Consider the following 21,359-nt stretch of genomic DNA (forward strand, 5'->3'; position numbering starts at 1 on the left):
AATTTTGCAAATTATGTCCTTGATACCCACTCAGGATGTAACCCCTGACACACAGGAAGAAAGCAACAAGAATATGAAAAAGCAGAAGCAATAGAAGATAGACACAGATCCGTGGCAAATCTAGATATTGGCATTACCGTGCTCTGACTTTGCAATAGCTATGTTCACTGTGGTCAAGGAGATAAAAAATAAGATTAAGCACTTCAAGAAAGAATTGAAAACTCTTAAAAAAATAAAATGAGTGGAAATTATATCAAAAAGTAAAATAACTGAAATTAGGGCCTTAAAGATTAGGGGATAATTAGTGAACTTGAAGATAGGACAGAAGAAAATATTTAGAATAAAGCATGGACAAATGATGGAAAATATAGAGGATAAGAGAAAGAAGATGAGTGAGAAGGTTTAATATAAGTGTTTTGGGATTCCCTCAAGGAGAAAAACAGCGTGCTAATGGGCAGAAGCAATATTTGAAGATAAGATTTTGCCAAAAATGAGGAAGGCCATGTATTTAAGAAGTCTGAGAATCTCAAGTGAGATTAATAAAAAGTATTTACCTAGGTTGAAAACTAAAAACAAAGAGGAAGTCTGAAAAATGATCAAGAAAATAAGGATTATTTAACAAGAAGAAAAGACAGATTATCTACAAACAGTTCTAAACAGCTGACTTGTAAGCTAAAATAGTGAAAAGCCAGAAGATACTAGAATGATCCTTACAAAGAAATGATTTTATTTTCCCTTGCCAAACCATCTAGAGTTAAGATGAAATAAAGACATTTCAGATCAATAAAAATTGAGAGAATTTGTCATTGATAGACCCACACCAAGGAAATACTAAATGTTCTTCGGACAGAAAGAAAGTGATCTCAGATGGAAGCTCAAGAGGGAGGAAGAAATGAAAGGCAACAGTAGATATTTGGGTAAATCTAAATGAATAATGACTCTATATAACAACAGTAGCCTTTTCAGTTTAACATATATGTAGAATTATAATGGCATTTACATGGTTGGGGGATAAATGGAATTAATCATTTTCAAAGAAGGCAAGAAAAGAGAGAAAATGGATAATAGAGCTTATTAAGTACACATTGCTTTTAATAGCATGATAGATTTAAATCCTGATGGATGTTTCCCTGCCATCTAAAAGTTCGCCTTACACCACTTTGCTTTTACCAAAGACTTTATATTAGTACCTGTTTTTACCAGCTGAAAGAAATCTGAAGAGGATTTTTACTTTTATGAAGTGATCGCTGCTTCTTGTAGCCATTTTGAGTTGCAAAAGGTTTCATAGGAACACTCTACTTTCAGATAATGGGGGGAACTTTGTAGGTCCATTAAATGTAATTGCATACAATGGCCTAATTAAAAGGTGAAAATTGCCCAACTGGGTAAAAATAACTAAACTCTCAATTATTTAGTGTTTAGAAAGATACAGCAAAATTGGATTGTTCTTATAAGAATTGTGTGGCTTTTTTCACCGAGATAAAACATATTAGCTTTACGTGTAAAATGTAATGACTCAGTATTTGTATATATTGTGAAGGATCACCACAATAAGTGTACTTACCATCGCCACCCTATGTCCTTACAAAACTTTTGTTTGTGTGATGAGGACTTTTTTTCCCCGAAGATTTAAACACCTCTATTTTCTTCTTTATTGATATTGCCTACTAGAATATGAGTATCTAAGGTATTTGGTGATTGATGTTTTTATTTTAAATTAATACATACAATATTAGCTTCAAGTATACAACATCTTGATTTGATATTTATATACATTGTGAAATGCTGATAAGTGTAGTCACCATACAATGTTATTATAGTATTATTGACTATGTTCTCTATGTTGTACTTTTTATCCTTGAGAGTTATTTATTTTGTAATTGAAAGTTTGTAGCTCTTAATTCCCTTCATCTATTTTGCCCATCCCCCTGCCTTCCTCACTTTGGGCAACTGCAGGTTCTCTATTTATGAATCTGTTTCTGTTTTGTTTTGTGTGTTTGTTTTGTGTTTTAGATTCCATATATAGGTGAGTGATGAGAACCTTTAAGATCTGTTTTTTTTGTTTGTTTTGTTTCTGAAATTACCTTTATATATTGTGATTATTACCTTGTGTTCTCCATTCTACCTCTCCCTCCTCACTTATTAATAGATGAAATTCTAATCAGTTATGGAGAGACATAGAGAGTGATGGATATAGATGGAGGTGAGGATTGGTCATGAACCAGCTGTGGCTGGTATCAAACTTTTGAAAAATAGGTTAAGATAATGTCCTTACTCTGGTCGGTAGAACTGATTTCTCTGAAATGAGGTAAATGGTAAAGCAGTTTCAAGTCTCCTACTGTGTTTCCATCTGACATTACTATTCTGTACTTTGATTTATATAACTTTTTCTTGAAGTCTCACTGACTTTAGTTCAATATTTTTAGTTTCCAAGGTTGTTATAACTTTGTATGTCTTAATTTCCTATGAGTTTTTTTTTAATAAAAAATATTCGGGAAAATAAATCAAACAGAGCAAGTTTTCATCTAAACCTAGAAGTTTTAGAAAGGTTGTGTTTTCTATTTTTTGGCAGTTATGAATTATTAAATAATTAGATGTTTGACTTCCTAAGAAGTGGGATATTGCCATGTACAGTTGAGAACTTGTTTTTACAGATAAGTACAAAGGTTATTTCCTATTTTTATGTTGTTTCAATGCCAATAATGAAAAATACTACCTCTTTTGGCTTCTAGGTTGTAATGTTGCGTCAGCAGATAGAAGAACATGAAAAAGTCAAACAAGAGATGGCCACGGACTATAAGCAGGAGTTGAAGAAAGTACACGAAGAAGTGAGGTTTTAATTTTACTATGTGTTGTATAATTCTGTCTCTTAAACCCTTAGAGTTCTGTTAATGGGCCCATTTCTACTTAATAAAGTGGGAAGTATATATTCCATGGGAGGTACAGGAGTAGAAAGCTATTTTTCTGTTCTTTAAATCCAGGCAAAGAGTCTTGTCTAATTATATGTTTGGTATTATCTAAACAGGGAGTCCAAAATGTGTTTCTCAGTTGAGTACCTGAAAGAAATAAAACTATTTTTGTGTAATGCTGGGAAATATTGATACCAGTAACCTATATTAAATATTTTAATTTTTGAGTTAAATCAGTGACTAGATTTTAAATATTGGAGAGTCCAAAGTATTCAGAAGAGTTTGGGGATAAGAAAAGTAAGAAAATTCTAGTGATTGAGTGTTATTCTTCAGATTGGGGAAAAAAAAAAACCCCTGCTCTTACTTTTATTTAATTCCAAAGTACTCTTCTTCTGCTTACTGAATATCAGTGTTCCATGGGAGAATGGCACAAGAACCTGGGCCTAGAGTAGAGGAGGTTTTTTTTTTTTTTTTTTTTTTTTTTTTCTGTTTATATCATGGGTGTGGTTTATGGGGTCCTTTAGTGCAAGGCTATTAGAATAAAAATTAAAGTTTTGTTTAAAAAATATTTTTCCCTTAATTTTTTTCTTTGATGCAATATCTTTCTCTTCTGGTGTTTATTTTTTATCTGCAGGTATGAGTTGTTCTGTTTTTAATGTATAAATCTGACATGCTCAGTCTGTTTTCAGTAGTACTGTTTAGCACTGCACTTGCTTTCATGATAACCAATTTGTTCCACTACTACTGTTTACAAATTCTTAAATTTTAAGTCTAGAAATAACTGTGTCTACAGTTAGGCAGACTGAAGAGAAGCTATGAAAAACTACAGAGAAAGCATATAAGGGACTTCAGAGGAAATGCCAAAAATCACAGGGAAGATCGGTCTGAAATTGAGAGGTTAACTGGAAAAATAGAGGTATGTGCATAGTAATAATTTCTTCAGCATGGTCGTCAGCCTTCCTTAGGAAGGTGCTGTTTCTAATAGTACTAGTTCTGAAACCAATTTTCTGCCATCTCCACTGCCGTGGAGCTATTTCAGAGGCACATCCTGTCCTCACTTGGTCTTCTGTGATTGGTGGGCTTACTAGCTATCGTTAGTGCTCAGTAGGGCACTTTGAGGACATTTAAAAATATATGGAGACATTGGTTTGGTTGTTCAGATGACAGAGTGAAGCTGGTGTTTAGGAGACAGGAAGTAGGGACATTAAACATGCCCAGGGCCATTCCACACAGGAGGAATTACTGTACCCCAAATGCCAGTGTTGAGAAACAATGAGAAACATTGACCACCAGTTACCAGTGGTCAGTGTCCTTGTCCTATTTATCACCTGATAGAGTAGAGGCTCAGTCAGTGTTGAAAGTAGATGGCTTTTTGTACAGAATACTGTGCATATCAGATTGTTTATCCTCAGTTTCCATTTAGACATAGTAAGCCCTCTTTGCTGACTTCGTTTTTACTAAGGCTGAGTAACTGTGGTTATTGTGCATGTTGATTCCTGAAGGATTTAAGGGAGGTGGCGAGTCAACAGTGCCAAAGATCGATGAAACAGTGGCGCAAAGCTATCACCCTTTTCCCTTGTATCTGCTGCTCCCCATCTCTGTCTATGCCGTTGGTTCTCCAGTGTACCTGAGAATCACGAAGGTCCTCTTCAAGCTGTCAGAGATTCTACTCCAGTATTATGACATGGGACCTAGAAGTTAGTGTTTCAGTGTTTTATCTACCTTCGTTGTCTGATTGTAATTTGAGAAATGTTCACCATCTCTCTATGATTGCTTACAATTTGTCTACTCAGAGTGACCTTTCACCCACAAAAATGCCATTATTACTACTTAGAATTGTAATTTCTATGTTTAATGTTCTTTTACATCTTAATGTTTTTATATATTTGAAGAGCTTAGACTCAGAGGACTATGTAGATATAGATACTGCTTCCTCTCCAGCCATCTTCAGTGATACCTGGATTTTTTTCTCCCATGCCCCTCATCTTCCTCTTGCTATTCATTACCATTCTCTTTTCTTTCTACCTCAAAACCCATCTGTGATTTTCATGTCATCAGCCTGTACCTCCAGCCAGTATACATACAACCAAAGTAACCACCTTCTGATCCCTGGATTACTTCCCTGGCCCAGAAGATTCAGCTCCCAGGGCATTGTTACTTTCTCTAGAGTTACACTTGTCATAATTCTTGAGGGTTTCAGTATCCACAGGATGATACTCATAACACTCTGGTCTTTGAATTCCTTGGTATTCTTTCTTCCATGGACCTCTTGATCTCCTCCTTGTCTCATCCACCCATTCCCACTGCCATTCTTTGGGTTCCATCATTGCCAAACTTGCAACCTTCCTGGAATCACATTTTTAATCATCTCATTCTTTGACTGCCATCCTTCTCTTTTCAGCTCACTCCCTCCAATCTCAATAATCTCCTGTCAATAATCGTTTGACTCCACCCCCAAGTGATTGAATTCTGCCTCCTTTTCACTGCAGGATGGCTACCTCATGTCCTCACTGTCAGTCCTTACCCAGCTTAAATTCCGTGGTTATGTTCCTTACATTCCCCTTCAGCTCCTGTGTCCCCCTCTTCATCATATTTGCTTGGCAAAACTATAACTAGTTAAATCCAGCTTCCTGCCCTCTCTCTACTTAGCATGTTTGGCAGAATGTGGCTGGAGAAAAACATAATCATGCTGATTGGCTTCATTTTAAATTCATGGCCACTTACGTCAAGGAGTTTCTAGTGCTTCCCAGAATCATGCTACATATCCCCTCACTCTGCTACTTTCCATAATGACTATCTTATACTTTCTCTTTTCTCAAACTTTCAACATTTTTTCTGACATTCTCACCATTGGGTGATGGTGTTGCTTTCCATTTCATTGAGAAAATGGAAGCAATAAAAAGAGAATTTTCACAAACTTCCAACACTGTATCTACCCATCTATTTGCATCTGTGCCCATCTACTCTGCCTTTGTGCTAGTGGAATTGTCCATAGTCTCCACGGCCCCTACCCAAGACATGGTTCCAATGATTCTTCTCTTCTGCTTCCTCCCTTCCTCCCTACTGGATGTTTTCCACCACCATCTAGATTTCTCCCCTCTTAAATATCCTCTCTTGACCTCTCTCTGCCTCTGGATGCTGCCCCATTCCCCACCCCTCCTTCAACTTATAAGTAAACTACATTAGGCATCTGTACCTGTCTCCAGTTCTTTTTTGTCCCCTTTTCTTGCACCCACTCAATAAGGCTTTTGCCTCCTCACTCTATGGAAGCTATTTACATAAGGGTCACCAATGAGTTCCACCTTAAAGCGCTTTCTAGATTTGACTTAGAGAACTAAACCGCACTTTCCTAGGCTTTCTCCTACCTTGTTACCTACTCCTTCTCACTCTCTTTTGCTCCCCAACCTTTTAATATTAGAATATACTCAGGGTTGTATTCATTGAACCTCTTCTTTTTTGTATCTGTGCTCATTCCCTTGGTGATATAATTCAGTCTCATAGTTTTTAGCATTGTAAATATATTGATAATTCCACACTTATAATCTAGTATTGTCCTTTTTTGCTACAGAATTTCCACCTGCCTGTTTTCACCTGTTTCACAGTTCCACCTTGATCTCTGAAGCTGTGTCATACTTGACATGTCCAGAATAAACTTCCTGGTTTCCTCTTCCCCATCTCCCAGCACCATTCCTTTTCATTTAATGGCAACTCCATTCCTCAGCTTTTCAAGCTCAAAGCCTTGGAGTGACCCTCAACTTCTCTTTTCTCTACACAGCAGCCAGAATGATTCTGTTGTAAGCCAAAACATGTCCTCTCTTGTACAAAAACCTTCCAGTACCTTCTTTTATTTATTTATTTTTTAAAAATATTTTATTTATTCATTCATGAGAGAGAGAGGCAGAGACACAGGCAGAGGGAGAATGAGGCTCCATGCAGGGAGCCCGATGCGGGACTCGATCCCGGGTCTGCAGGATCACACCCTGGGCCGAAGGCAGACGCTAAACTGCTGAGCCACCCAGGCATCCCTCCAGTGCCTTCTTTTAAAAGCCAAAGTTATCCTGATGACCTACACAGTCTTGCTCCTTGATAACTGACCTTTCTTTACCTACTTTTCCCTTTACTCCATTCAAGCCACACCAGCCTCCTTGCTTCTACTTCAAACATTGGTACTTGCCTTTCCCTTCCCAGAATAGTATAACTTCATCCCCATCTCCCTGGGAGTTTACTTAAATGCCATCCCTTTTTAAAAATTGCAACCCCCAGCTCTGAGCACTCCGTTTTCTTCAAAACAGGTATGATCATCCAGTGTATTATACATTGAATGTGTTGTCTATTGCCAATGGAGTGGGGCTTGACTTTTTGTTTGTTTTGTTAACTGTTGTAGCCCCACCACTTAGAATAGTTCCTGGCATATATAAGAGAATGAATGAGTGAGTGACTATCAGAAAGCTGGTTAACAGTGATTACCCCATACTAGCATGAGATTGCTGGAGTTGAGGGTCCTGGAGGACAATGATAGAAATTCCTTTGATTTACTCCATTTTTATAAATTTGGGCTCATTTTCTTATTGACTTGAAGTGATCCATCATTCATTTTTACTATTTGGCATTGGGTGACAAAAGTCTGTTAGAATTTAGTACAGATCTCCCCTTGTTATTCAAGTCTTTGTAGTTCTTCTGTTGAGATAGTAAAAATTTGTATATCAAAAAGTACTACATTATATGAATCTATTTGTTCCTGAATTTCAGATACTGAGAGGTAAGACTTGGGCTACCCAGGCACTCATCTGAACATTTTTTTGATCTGTTCAATTTCCGGGTTTGGATATCAAGAATTTGGGTAGTGGGATCTCCCCATAATCATATTTTGAAATTTTAAAATGTTCTTGTAAGATCAGTTTCCTGAAAAATCACTAAAAATGATAACAACCTTTAGGTGGCAGCAAATCTATGAAAATCATCACGAACCCAGGATTTAGCATCTGTGTTGCATACTCTTCACCATTAGGGTGTTAAATTTAGAAAGACAGATATCCAGAGGCACAGTGTGTTAGGAATTTAGTATTGCTCTACAGTTCTATCGGCTAAGTGAGTAATGGGGCTCCTGCTGGGGAGAAAGTTGCGTGTGTACCCAGGGAGGAGGGGGAAAATAAGAGTAAAAGTGAATCTAGGAGCAGGGACAGCCAGGGGAAGCACTTACAAGTTAAGTACTTTAATTGCCTCTTCAGGAATTTCGTCAGAAATCACTGGACTGGGAGAAGCAACGCTTGATTTATCAGCAACAGGTGTCTTCTCTAGAGGCACAGAGGAAGGCTTTGGCTGAACAGTCAGAGATAATTCAGGTAGGTGTAAGCCATTTTAAAATAACAAGAGGCAGAGAAGTCTTGATGGCAATGATGCTAGCTTAGTGTAGTGCACGTGTGCTCATTCATGTCTCCGCGTGTCTTCGTGCCATGTGCTCCTTTGCTTGCTTGCTCCTGCCCTTGAGCTCTGTCTCACCCTCTCTGTCTTGCATTCTCCGGCTCACTCCGTGCTCACCCATGTCAGTCTCCTGAATTTGGTCTTCCCTTTTTCTCCCCTTCTGTCCCTCCTTTCTCTCTTTCTGCCTGTGTTCTCTCTCTGTCTGCTTTCCCATTTCTTTGGGTCTCTGGCTTACTCGTCTGGCTGTTTCGGGCTCTTGCCTTGGCTCCACTTCATGTCTCGCTCCATTTCTAGTAGCTGGGGTACCTTGGACGAGATGCCTCAGCCAGGGAGCTTCAACCCGGCTGCCTGTTTGCTTATAGATTCCAAGAGTTTCACACTGCATTGATGTGCATACTAACTAAAAGCAGTATCTTAGTGGCAACAGAAGCACTTTAGAACTCTAGTAAAAATCTTTTTTTAAAATGAACTAGTTACTAGTTTTTAAGCAGACTTAAGCAGAACCAAAAAATAGCTATCTAATTTGGGGATGTTTCTTCTTGGATACTCTGTTTGCCTTTTCAATGAAAAACCAAGAACATAAAAGGAAAGGAACGTAGAAGGGAATAAATATTTGAGACCATCTATGGTGTGCTAGACACAGGCTCAATACTTCTTCTAGACTGCAGTTCTCTAGAATATGTAGTTTTATGTTGTCTGTTTAATATCATGATAATCTGTCAAGGCTAGTAGTTATCTCAGTTTTATAGAATGAAGGAATTACTGGATAAGTTAAAAGCTGACAGGAGGCTTTAAAAAATATTTTTCAGAAACAATCTGCATCATTTGCTGCTTTAACTCTCAGTAATGTTTTGACTTGTAATCATTCCCCTGAAATATCAGCTGGCTGATAAAGTACTGCGAATGGCTCTGCTATGAGTGACTCCACTCAGGATGGTCAGGAGGGGCCCATAGCAACCTCAAGGAAGAAAATTATTTACTAGGCTACACCGAGCTATGCAGTCAGAGTGGGCCAATAAAATCCTAGATGTCTAGACTACAGTTTTTTGACCTGAATGCTAAAGCACTATGCAAACATAAATAGCTATAAGATATTGTTGTATTCTAATTGTAGTCTTCAGATTGGAAGAAAAAGGAAATCAAGTCCTACTTTTCAGTTCTCAATTACTCATCTGTCGAGTGTGCTTATTATTGATTGCAAATCCTGTTTTCAAATTACTATTGTGATTACTCTGCATAATTAAACTTCATTGTTAGTAAAAGTGAGATTTTTATTTACCATAATTCAGCTAGGCCAGAATAAGAAGCCTTTAAAAAGCCAACATTTGTTTTCCCTACTAAGGGCATTTGAATTATTCTTCTGATAGTTTGTTTAAAACTACTCTGCCGCTTAACTCAAAAAATATTACTGGCAATATATTTCTCTTTCTCCCTTAGCAAACTAAACAAAATTAAATCTTTCTGTGGTTTAGTATGTAGCAGTATTATATAATCATCATTAAAAAAAAAACTTTAAAATAAATTTCTGTATAGTTGTTACCCAGCATTAATAGATACCATCATTTTGCTGGTCTTTTTTTTTTTTTTTTTGTGGTAGAAATCACAGTAAAATTTGCCATCTTAACCATTTTTAAGAGTTTAATATAGTAATCTTACTATATGCAGGTTATTGTGTCACAGTAATGTAACTATGCATATTGTTGTGTAACAGAGCTCTAGAAATTGTTCCATTTGCAAAAGTAAGACTTTACTGATTGAACAACTCATTTTGCCAGTCTTGTTTCATCCTTCACCACTTTTTACCTTTGGCTGGAATATTACAAAGCAAATCACAGAAATTGTCATATTTCCCAACAGATAAGGACCTTTAAAAATTATAATATACCAATATAACATTAACGGAGTAATTTATTACTAGAACTTAATATTCAGTCTGTTCAGACTTCCCCAGTTGTCTGAAATTATGTCTTTTTACAGTTGATGTTCAAGTTGGAATCTAGTCAAGGTTGCTACATCACATTTTGGTGATATGTAAGTCACCATTCAACAGTTAAGGGAGAAGATCTGGGAGAGAGGATAAATGGATATCAGCATCCACACTTCCACCCCATTTTTAAGAACTCAATATAAACTTCTTTCTTATATATTTTTTAACATCTGAAAGTGGAGTTCACAATAACTTCTCAATTTTTGAGTCCTGTGCTTACTCAGGTTTCTTTCTTTTAGTCAGCTATTAAAGTTATAGAATACATGTTCATTTTAGAAAAATGAGAAATTGTCAGTGAGACAGGAATTAAATGAAATCACCCCTAATTCCATCATTTAGAGATTTATCATGATTAACATTTTGGTGTAAATTTCTTCCAACTTTTTCTATGCTTCTGTGCAATGTAATTGCAGTCATGTACATTTATTAGGAAAACACTGTTGTATGGGGGAGAGAATATGTATATTCGGTTTTTAGATTCCACATACAAGTGAAATTATACAGTATTTATCTGACTTATTTCACTAAGTATAATGCCTTCTGAGTTCATGCATGTTGTCACAAGTGGCAAGATTTCATTCTTTTTTTTATGGCAGAATTATATTCCATCATAATAGAATATAAATACACACCAGCACCCGTACATCACATCTTCTTTATCCATTTATCTGTTAATGGACACTTGTTGTTTCCATATCTTGGCTATTGTAAGCAGTGAGGCAGTGAACATAGGGGTGTGGATATCTCTTTGAGTTGGCATTTTTGTTTTCTTCAAATAAATACCCAGAGGTGGGATTAGTGGATCATATGGTAGTTCTATTTTTAATTTTTTCAGGTGCCTCCAGACTGTTTTCTATAGTGGCTGCACCAATTTACATTCCTACCAACATTGTATAAGGTCTCCCTTTTCTCTACATCCTCACCAACACTTTTGCTTTTTTGTCTTTTTGATACTGGCCATTCTGAAAGATGTGAGGTATTATGTCATTATGGTTCCAATTTGCATTTCCCTGATGATGAGTAATGCTGAGCTTCTTTTTATGTGTCTGTTGGCCATCTGTATATCTTATTTAGAAAAATGTCTGTTCATGTCTTCTGCCCATTTTTAAATCAGGTTTGTTTTTTTTTCATATTAAGCTGTATAAGTTCTTTATATATTTTAGATTTTAATCCCTTATAAGATGTATGACTTGCAAGTATCTTTTCCCATTCAGTAAATTGCCTTTTTGTTTTGTTTACAGTTTCTTTTATCATGCAAAACCTTTTTAGTTTTTTTTTTTTTTTTTAAGATTTTACTTATTTATTTAAGAGAGACACACACAGAGAGAGAGAGGCAGAGACACAGGCAGAGGGAGAAGCAGGTGCCATGCAGGGAGCTCGATGTGGGACACTATCCCCGGACCTGGGATCACGCCCTGAGCTGAAGGCAGATGCTTAACCTGAGCCACCCAGGCATCCCAAAACCTTTTTAGTTTGTTGTAATTCCATTTGTTTATTTTAGCTTTTGTTACCCTTGCCACAGGAGACTGGTCCAAAAAAATATTCCTACGCCTGACTTCAAAGAGTACTTATGTTTTCTTCTAGGAGTTTTATAGTTTCAGTTCTTGGGTTCAAGTGTTTCATCGATTTTGAATTTTGTATATAGTGTAGGACAATGACCTAGTTGCATTCATTTGCATGTAGCTGCCTAGTTTTCCCATTGTTTGTTGAAGAGACTGTTTTACCCCATTGTTGATTCTTGCCTCCTTTGTTATAGATTAATTGACCATATAAGTGTGGATTTATTTCTGATCTTTATTCTTGTCCATTTATTTATGTATCTGTTTTCATACCAGTACCATACTATGTTAATTACTATAGCTGTGTGATATAGTTTGAAATTAGGGGGCATGATACCTCCAGTTTTGTTCTTTCTCAGTATTGCTTTGGCTACTTGAGATCTTTTGTTGTTCCATACAAACATTAGAATTTTTTGTTATAGCTCTGTGGAAAATGCCTTTGATATTTTGACAGGTATTGAATTTGTAGATTGCTTTGGGTAGTATAGGCATTTTACCTATTAATTCTTTCAGTTCATGAGCACGGAATATCTGTTTATTTGTGTTGTCTTCACTTTCTTTCATCAGTGTCTTATGGTTTTCAGTGGACAGCTCTTTTATCTCTTCGGTTAAATTTATTCTTAGGTCTTTTATTCTTTTTGATGCAAATGTAACTACAATTATTTTGTAATTGCAATTTTCTGATAGCTCATTATTAGTGTACAGAAATGCACTAATAAGTTAGTATGTTACTTTTGTATCCTGCAACTTTACTGAATTCATTTATTAGTGTAACAGTTTTTTCTGTAGTCTTTAGGGCTTTCTATGTATAATATCATGCCATCTGCAAATTTTCATGGCTTTACTTTTTCTTTACAATTTTGATGCCCTTTTGTTTCTTCTTCTTGCCTAATTGCTGTGGTGAGGACTTCCAATTCTATGTTGGATAAAGTGGTGAGAATAGGCATCCTTGTCTTATTCCTGATTTGAGGAAAAGCTTTCAGCTTGTTGGGTATGAAGTTAACTTTAGATTTGTCATTTATATCCTTTATTATGTTGAGGTATATTCCTTCTATATTCACTTTGTTAAGGGATTTTATCATAATAGATGTTGAATTGTCAAATGCTTTTTCTGCAAATATAGAGATGATCATATGATTTTTATATTTCATTTTGTGGCGTATCACATTAATTGATTTGCAGATGTTGAACCATCCTTATATTCCTGGAATAAATCCTATTTGATCAGGGTATATGATCCTTTCAATGTATAGTTGAATTCAGTTTGCTGATATTCTGTTGAAGATTTTTTACATCTATGTTCATCAGGGATAATAGCTTACAATTTTCTTTTTCATGGTGTCTTTGGTTTTGATATTAGAGTAATGCTGGCCTCATGAGTTTGGAAGCATTCCTCACTCTTCAGTTATTTTAGAATAATTTGAGAAGGATAGGTATTAACTTTTTTTAAAAGATTTTGAGAGAGAGCACGAGTGGGAGTGGGGTGCATTGGGATCAGTAGACTGCTGAGTGTGGAGCCTGACTTGGGGCTCTATCCCAGGTCCCCAGGATAATGACCTAACAAAAGCCAGATGCTTAACTGACTGAACTACCCAGGTGCCCCAGTACTAACTCTTCTTTAAATGTTTTATAGAATTCATCTGCAAAGCCACCTGGTTTTGGACTTTTATATTTTGGGAGCTTTAAAATTATTGATTCAGTTTCATTACTTGTAATTGTTTGGTTCAGATTTTCTATTTCTGTGTGATTTAGTCTTGGAAAGTTTTGTGTTTCTAGGAATTTATACATTCTAAACATTTTCCAGTTTGTTGGCTTGTAATTGTGGTAGCCTTTTATGATCCTTTGTATTTTTGTGGTGTCTTGTAACTTCTTTTATTTGGTTCTTCTCTCTCTCTCTCTCTCTCTCTCTTTTTTTTCCTTACCAATCTGGCTGGAGATTTAACAGTTTTTTTTTATCTTTTCAAAGGACCAGTTTTTAGGTTCATTGATCTTTCTGTTTTTTAAGTCTCTATTTCATTTATTTCCTTTGACCTTCAGTATTTCTTTCTTCTACTAACTCTGGGCTTTGTTCTTCTTTTCCTAGTTCCTTTGTGTGTAAGGTTAGATTGTTCATTTGAGATTTTTATTGTTTTTTGATGTAAGCCTCCATCTTTATCAATTTCCCTCTTAGAACTACTTTTGCTGCATTGTTTCCATTTTCACTTGTCTAAAGGTATTTTTTTCTTTTTAATTTTTTCTTGTTGATCCATTAGTTGTTTATAGCATGTTATTTAGTCTCCATGTGTTTGTGTTTTTTCCAGTTTTCTTCTTGTAATCAATTTCTATTTTCATAATGTTGTGGTCAGAAAAGATGCTTGATAAGATTTAAGTCTTACTGAATTTATTATGGTTTTTTTTTTTTTTGTGGTCTATCATGTGATCTGTCTTAGAGAATGTTCTGTGTGCACTTGAAAAAAATGTGTATTTTGCAGCTTTTGGATGACATGTTTTGTTTATATCTATTAAATCCATCTGGTTTAATGTGTCATTTAAAGCCAGTGTTTCCTTTTGATTTTCTGTCTGGATGATCTTTTCACTGATGTAAGTAGGGTGTTAAATTCCCGTACTATTTAATATATTACTGTCAATTTCTCTGTTTATGTCATTTAATATTTTTCTTATTATTTTGATGCACTAGGCACTTTATAACACATTTTATTTGATTTTCATGCTTAAAATTTTCATTTTTAAATATGACAAATCAACAGATGTGTGGTCATAATGATTGCATAGAAGTCCTGTCTACAATTAAATGTACCATAATTATATAATGAATCTCTTATTGTAGAACATTTAGCTTTTTACTTTTTCACTTTTGTAATAGTGCTAGGGTGTGTGTCTTTTTAAACATTGAGGAGTATATGTCCATTTATATTCTTAAGAAATGGCTTTGAAAGTGAAATTGCTGTACCATTGTAGTTGTACATTCAGGGATTTTAATATATATTGTCAAAGTACTCTCCAAACTTATGTTGACACAGACTTTCACCTGCAGTATTCGGGATTGTCCATTTCCTTATGCTTTCCCAATATTAGGCACTATTATTTCTTTTAGTTTCCCCTACTTTTAGGTTCAGCAAATTGGGCTCCAGCCCTTTCCTCCTCACCCGCACCCAGTCTCTTCAGTTATTTATTCTGTACAAGGTAATGTATAAGAGTTTTCCCTTTGGGGGAGCAAAAAAGGTTTATATTGTATTTTAAAAATTTAGAAACATTCACACGCTTGGCAGTTATTCTTGGGGATTTAAATCTATTTGATATCCTCCTTTCACATTATCATAGGAATCTGGTAAAAAGGTTTTGGTTCTTGACACCGGAATCTTGATCTGTAATTTATACAAACACTATTTGTTTCTTTGCCTTTCTCCTTTGAGCATTCCTCTGGCTGTGGTCATTATTAAGCATCTACTTTATGTGGCCACAGTATAGGATTTGGGTCCTGTACAGTATACAGTAAAAGCTTTAATCCATGGCAGATTGACTTCCCAGAGACATTTCCATTTAAATTTCTAAAATAAAATTGGATACTTTTACCTTTTAAAAATGTTTATAATAAGGTGAATTTTTCTTAGATGATTCATGTCCATCTTCAGTATTTAAATGAAATATGTATCTGGATACAGAATTAAAACTTGTGAACACTAGAAAGTTGGGAACTAAAAACCAGGAGAGCTGGGATACATAGCCTAGGAATTATCTAAGTCTGCAGGAACTTTATACTATAGGTCTATGAGATAGTCACTAACCAGTTTTATTCGCATGTACCTCAGTAGATAAATCATTGGAAGAAACTAATTTGAGATACGCTATTATTTGGTTAAGTCTTTCAGCTCAGGGAGTGTGTAAATATTGATGATGGAACCAATCTTTCCTTCAAGCACCTTTTTCCTCAAGAAGCAAAATTCTCCTAATTCCCTCCACCCCAAATTTAACCATTTTGTGATTGGTTTGAATCATCTGAATATGCATGTCTGTAATGTATCTGAAAATACAGAATAATTAACTACATGCATGTAACATGTTCTGGGGTGGGGAGAGAGGACAGTTTGACCTGGAAACTTGAGGAGTTTAGTAATTAAAAAACCCTAATTTGAGCTTCCATGGAAATAAAATAATTCATTATAGTTCCTATTTCCTATGTTGTAAAGAGGAGAGAAATCCAGTTTTCCTGTGTGATGACTCAGATGCAGGTAAACTTCTGCACACGTGGGTAAAATAATGCAGCTGTTTTTGCAGTAGGTGGGCAGCATCTCTTCTCCTGAGGAGTCTCTTTACTTTCTTGATTCTTTTTTACTCCTTCTTCTCAAGATATTTATTGTATAATTTTTTAAGATTTCATTTTTTTTAAAGATTTTATTTATTTATTCATGAGAGACAGAGAGAGACAGAGAGGCAGAGACACAGGCAGAGGGAGAAGCAGGCTCCATGCAGGGAGCCCGATGTGGGACTCCATTCCCATCTTCAGGATCACGCCCTGGGCTGAAGGCGGCGCTAAACCGCTGAGCCACCCAGGCTGTCCCTAGATTTCATTTTTTAAGAGCAGTTTTATGTTTACAACAAGGAGAAGGAGGTACAGAGATTTCCTTTATACTATCATATGTGCATGACCTCTTCTGTTCTCAATATCCCTCACCCGAATGCTACATTTGTTACTAGGGAGGAACCTACACTGACACATGATAGTTTACTTTAGGGTTTACTCTTGGTATTGTATGGTCTATATGGGTTTGTACAAATGTATAATGACATATACCCATCATTGTAATAGCATACTGAGTATTTTCACTGCCATAAAATTCCTCTGTACTCTGCCTTTTCATCTCTCTCCTGCCCTACAGCCCCACAATCACTGGTATTTTTAATGTCTCTGTAGTTTTGCCTTTTCCAGAATGTCATATAGTTGGAAGTATAGAACATATAGTCTTTTCAGATGGGCTTCTTTCCCTTACTAGTATGTATTTAAAGTTCCTTTGTGTCTTTTCATGTCTTGATAGCTCATGTGTTTAGCACTGAATGATATTCCAGTGTTTGGATGTATCACAGTTTATTTATCCACTCACTTACTGAAGGACATCTTGGTTGCTTCCAGATTTTGGCAATTATGAATAAAACTGCTATGAACATAGATGTGCAGGTTTTTGTGAGAACGTAATGTTTTCAATTCCTTTGGGTAAATGGCAAGAAGCACAATTGCTAGATCATATGGTAAGAATATATTCAGTTTTGTAAGAAAACACCAAGTTGTCTTCCAAAATGTCTGTAACATTTTATATTCATACCAGCAATGTATGAGAGTTCCTGTTGCTCCACATCCTTTCCAGCATTTGGTATCATCACTGTTCCAGATTTTGGTCATTCCAATAGATATATAATTATTGTATTAATTTGCATTTCCCTGATGACATATGATGTAGATCATCTTTTCTTTTTTTTTTTTTAGATCATCTTTTCATATGTTTATTTGCCATCTGTATATCCTTTTTGGTGAGAGGCCTTTTTAGGTCTTTGGCCCATTTTTTAATGGAGTTGTTTTTTTCCTTATTATTGGGTTTTAAGGATTCTTACTGTATTTTGTATAATGGTCCTTTATCAAGTCTATCTTTTGCAGATATTTTCTCCTGGTCCCTGGTTTGTCTTCTCATTCTCTTGATATTGTCTTTCAGAGAGTGAAGTTTTTAATTTTAATCAAGTTAAGCTTGTCAGCTATTTCTTTCAGGACTCATGTCTTTGGTGTTATGTCTAAAGAGGCATTCCTATACCCAGAGTTATCTAGGTTTTCTTCAATGCTATCTCCTAGGAATTTTATAGTTTTGCATTTTACATTTAGGTATATGATCTATTTTGAGTTAATTTTTAAGAAGAGTAGAAGATGTCTAGATTTATTTTTTTGTTTGTGAATGTCCAGTTGTTCCAGCACCATTTGTTGAAGAGACTGTCTTTGTTCCATTGTATTGCCTTTGCTCCTTTGTCAAATATCAGTTGACTCTATTTAATGGGATCCATTTCTGGGCTCTCTGTTCGGTTCTATTAAATTGTTTGTCTTTTCTTTCACCAGTATCATGCTGTTTTGGTAACCATTGATTTATAGTAAATCTTGAAGTCAAATAGCATCAGCCCTCCAACTTTTTTCTTCTTCAATATTATGTTGGCTAATCTGAGTCTTTTGCCTTTCCATATAAACTTTAGAATCAGTTTTTCAATATCCATAAAATGATTTGCTGGGATCTTGTTTGGGATTGTGTTGAATCCATAGATCACATTGGGAAGAACTGACATCTTGACAGTATTGAGTTCTCCTATCCATGAACATGTAGTATCTTTCCATTTATTGAGTGCTTTGATTTTTTTTTTTAGTGCTTTGATTTAATTCATTAGAGTTTTATAGTTTCCCTTAAATAGATTCTGTATTTACTTAGTTCTATTCATACTTAAATATTTAATTTATTCAGGCATTAATGTAAATGATACCCTGTTTTTAATTTAAATTCCACATGTTCATTATTGGCATATAGAAAAGTGAGAAGTTTTGTGTATTAACCTTATGTCCTACAAATTTGCTATAATTGCTTATTAATTCCAGGAGAGATGTTTTTCTTTTCTTTTTTAAAGAAGTTTTTATTTTAATTCTAGTTAGTTAACATATAGGGTTTTATTAGTTTCAGGTGTACATTATAGTGATTCAGCAATTCCATACATCATCCAGTGCTCATCACAAGTGTACTTCTTAATCCTCACCACTTATTTAACCCATCCCTCACCCACCTCTCCTCTGGTCACCATCAGTTCTTTATAGTTAAGAGTCTGTTTCTTGGGGCACCTGGGTGGCTCAGTTGGTTAAACATCTGCCTTCGACTCAGGTCATGATCCCAGGGCCCTGCTACATCAGGTTCCCTGCTCAGCAGAGAGCCTGCTTCTCCCTCTTCCTCTGTTGCTCCTCCTGCTTGTGCTCTCTATCTCTGCCAAATAATTTTTTTTTAAAGAGTATGTTTCTTTCTCTTTTTCCCTTTGCTCTTGTTTTGTTTCTTAAATCCACTAATGAGTGAAATCATATGGTATTAATGTTTCTCTGACTACTTCTCATAGCATTATACTCTCTAGCTTCATCCATGTCATTGGAAATGGCACAATTTAATTCCTTTTTATAGGTAATATTCCATTGTGTGTATATATACATATATATCATCTCTTCTTAATCCATTCATCAATTGATGGACACTTGGGCTGCTTCCATATCTTGGCTATTCTAAATAAGAATACTATAAACACAGGAGTGCATGCGTCCCTTTGAATTAGTGCTTTTGTATTTATTGGGTAAATGGTCAGTAGTGGGATCACTAGAAGGTAGGATGCTATTTTTAACTTTTGAGCAACTTTGCAAGAGAGTTATTTGTTGCTGTTCATTTGATTTTCTACATAGATGATCATGTTATCCTTGAGCAAAGAGCACTTTATGTCTTCCTTCCCAATCTGTATACCTCTTGTTTCCTTTTCTTGCCTTATTGCATTAGGGAGGACATGCAGTTGATACTGAAAAGAAGTAGTGAAAGGGGATATGTTTGCCTTGTACCTGATCTTAGTGAGAAAGCTTTGGGTTTCTCACTATTAAATATGATGTTAGCTGTACAGATTTTTTAGGTCATCTTTAGCAAGTTGAGAAAGTTCCCTTCTAGTCCCAGTCCTTATCATGAGAGGCTTTTTTGTTTCTTTGGGTCATGAGTGGGTTATTATAAATGAGCCAATGCTTTACATTTTTATGGAAGTAAAACTCAGTTTTATTTTAGTCTTCCTTATTCATAAATTGTCCTTTTAGAATTTCACTTCTATCTATTGGTAATCTGTGTTTCTAGGCTCAGCTTGCCAATCGGAAACAGAAATTAGAGTCTGTGGAGCTGTCCAGCCAGTCGGAGATTCAGCACCTGAGCAGTAAGCTGGAGCGGGCCAATGACACTATCTGTGCCAATGAGTTGGAAATAGAGCGCCTTACCATGAGGGTCAATGACTTGGTTGGAACGAATATGACTGTTATGCAAGAGCAGCGGCAAAAAGAAGAAAAATTGAGGGAATCTGAAAAACTGTTAGAGGTTTGTTTTAAAATTACTATAGCTGGGGAAATGTGTATACGCACGTTTTTAAGAGAAAATAATTAGCCCAAAGTCCATCAACTGAATGGATAAAGATGTTGTATATATATACAGTGGAATATTACTCAGCCATCAAAAAGATGAAATTGTGCCATTTGCAATGACTTGAATGAAACTAGAGTGTATTATGCTAAGCGAAATAAGTGAGAGAAAGACAAATACCATGATTTCACTCATATATGGAATTGAAGAAACAAAACACATTGAACATGGGGTGGGGGGGAAGCAGAAGGAGGAAGACCATAAGAAATTCCTAAAGATAGAGAACAAACTGAGGGTTGCGGGAGGGGAAGAGTGGGTGGTGGGAAGGGATAATTAGGTGATGGGCATTAAGGAACTTATGATGCTCACTGTGTGTTATATGTAAGTGATGAATCACTGAAATCTACTCCTGAAACTAATATTACACTATAATGTTAACTAACTAGGATTTTTTAAAATTTATTTTTATTAGCTTCAGAGGTATATATTATATATACACACATACAACAAGTGTTCAATGGTTCCCCTTTCTTTGCATCCTTACCAATATCTGTCATTTCCGACCTTGTTAATTTTTACCATTCTGACTAGCATGAAGTGGTATCTCATTGTGGTTTTGATTTGTAGTTCTCTGATGCCAAGTGATGTGAAACATTTTTTCATGTATCTGTTGGCCATTTGGAGAAATGCCTGTTCATGTCTTCTTTTCATTTCTTGCTTAGGTTTTTTGTTTTTTGGGTGTTGAGTTTGATAAGTTCTTTATGGATTTGGATTACTAGCCCTTTATCTGATAAGACATTTGCAAATATCTTATCCCATTCTGTGAGTTGTCTTTTGGTTTTGTCGAATGTTTCCTTTGCTGTGCAAAAGCCTTTTTTTCTTGATGAAGTCCTTATAGTTCATTTTTGCCTTTGTTTTCCTTGCCTTTGGAGATGTGTCTAGCAAGAAGTTACTATGGCTTGGAAGTTCCTTTGGTCATAGAGGTTGCTGCTTGTGGTGTTCTCTAGAATTTTGGTGGTTTCCTGTCTCACATTTAGGTCTTTCATCCATTTTGAGTCTATTTTTTGTGTATGGTATAAGGAAATGATCTAGTTTCATTCTTCTACATGTGGCTGTCCAGTTTTTCCAGCATTATTTACTGAACAGACTGTCTTTTTACCACTGGATAGTTTTTCCTGCTTTGTCAAAAGTTAGTTGACCATAGAGTTGAGAGTCCATTTCTGGGTTCTCTATTCTGTTCTACTGATCTGTGTCTGCTTTTGTGTCAGTACCATACTGTCTTGATGGTTTGAGCCTTGTATTAGAACTTGAAGTCCGGGAT

At 35.8% G+C, this 21,359-nt stretch overlaps 1 protein-coding gene across 11 annotated transcripts in view; it reads left to right on the forward strand.

Moving 5' to 3' along the window:
- The window catches only part of CEP63 (centrosomal protein 63), a 65,061-nt gene that overhangs the window by 16,183 nt on the left and 27,519 nt on the right, over positions 1-21,359 (forward strand). For all 11 annotated transcript variants that reach the window (XR_007405261.1, XR_007405262.1, XR_007405263.1 and 8 more), the window contains 4 exons: positions 2,733-2,828; positions 3,703-3,825; positions 8,138-8,251; positions 19,763-19,996. Coding sequence is in view for 8 of the 11 variants with exons in the window: in XM_025448742.3 (XP_025304527.1) it covers positions 2,733-2,828; positions 3,703-3,825; positions 8,138-8,251; positions 19,763-19,996 (567 nt within the window). In the remaining 3 variants the exon portion in view is untranslated. The remainder of the gene's footprint in view (positions 1-2,732; positions 2,829-3,702; positions 3,826-8,137; positions 8,252-19,762; positions 19,997-21,359) is intronic.

This window comes from Canis lupus, chromosome 23, assembly GCF_003254725.2.
Source record: "Canis lupus dingo isolate Sandy chromosome 23, ASM325472v2, whole genome shotgun sequence".
In the NCBI taxonomy this organism is placed as follows: domain Eukaryota; kingdom Metazoa; phylum Chordata; class Mammalia; order Carnivora; family Canidae; genus Canis; species Canis lupus.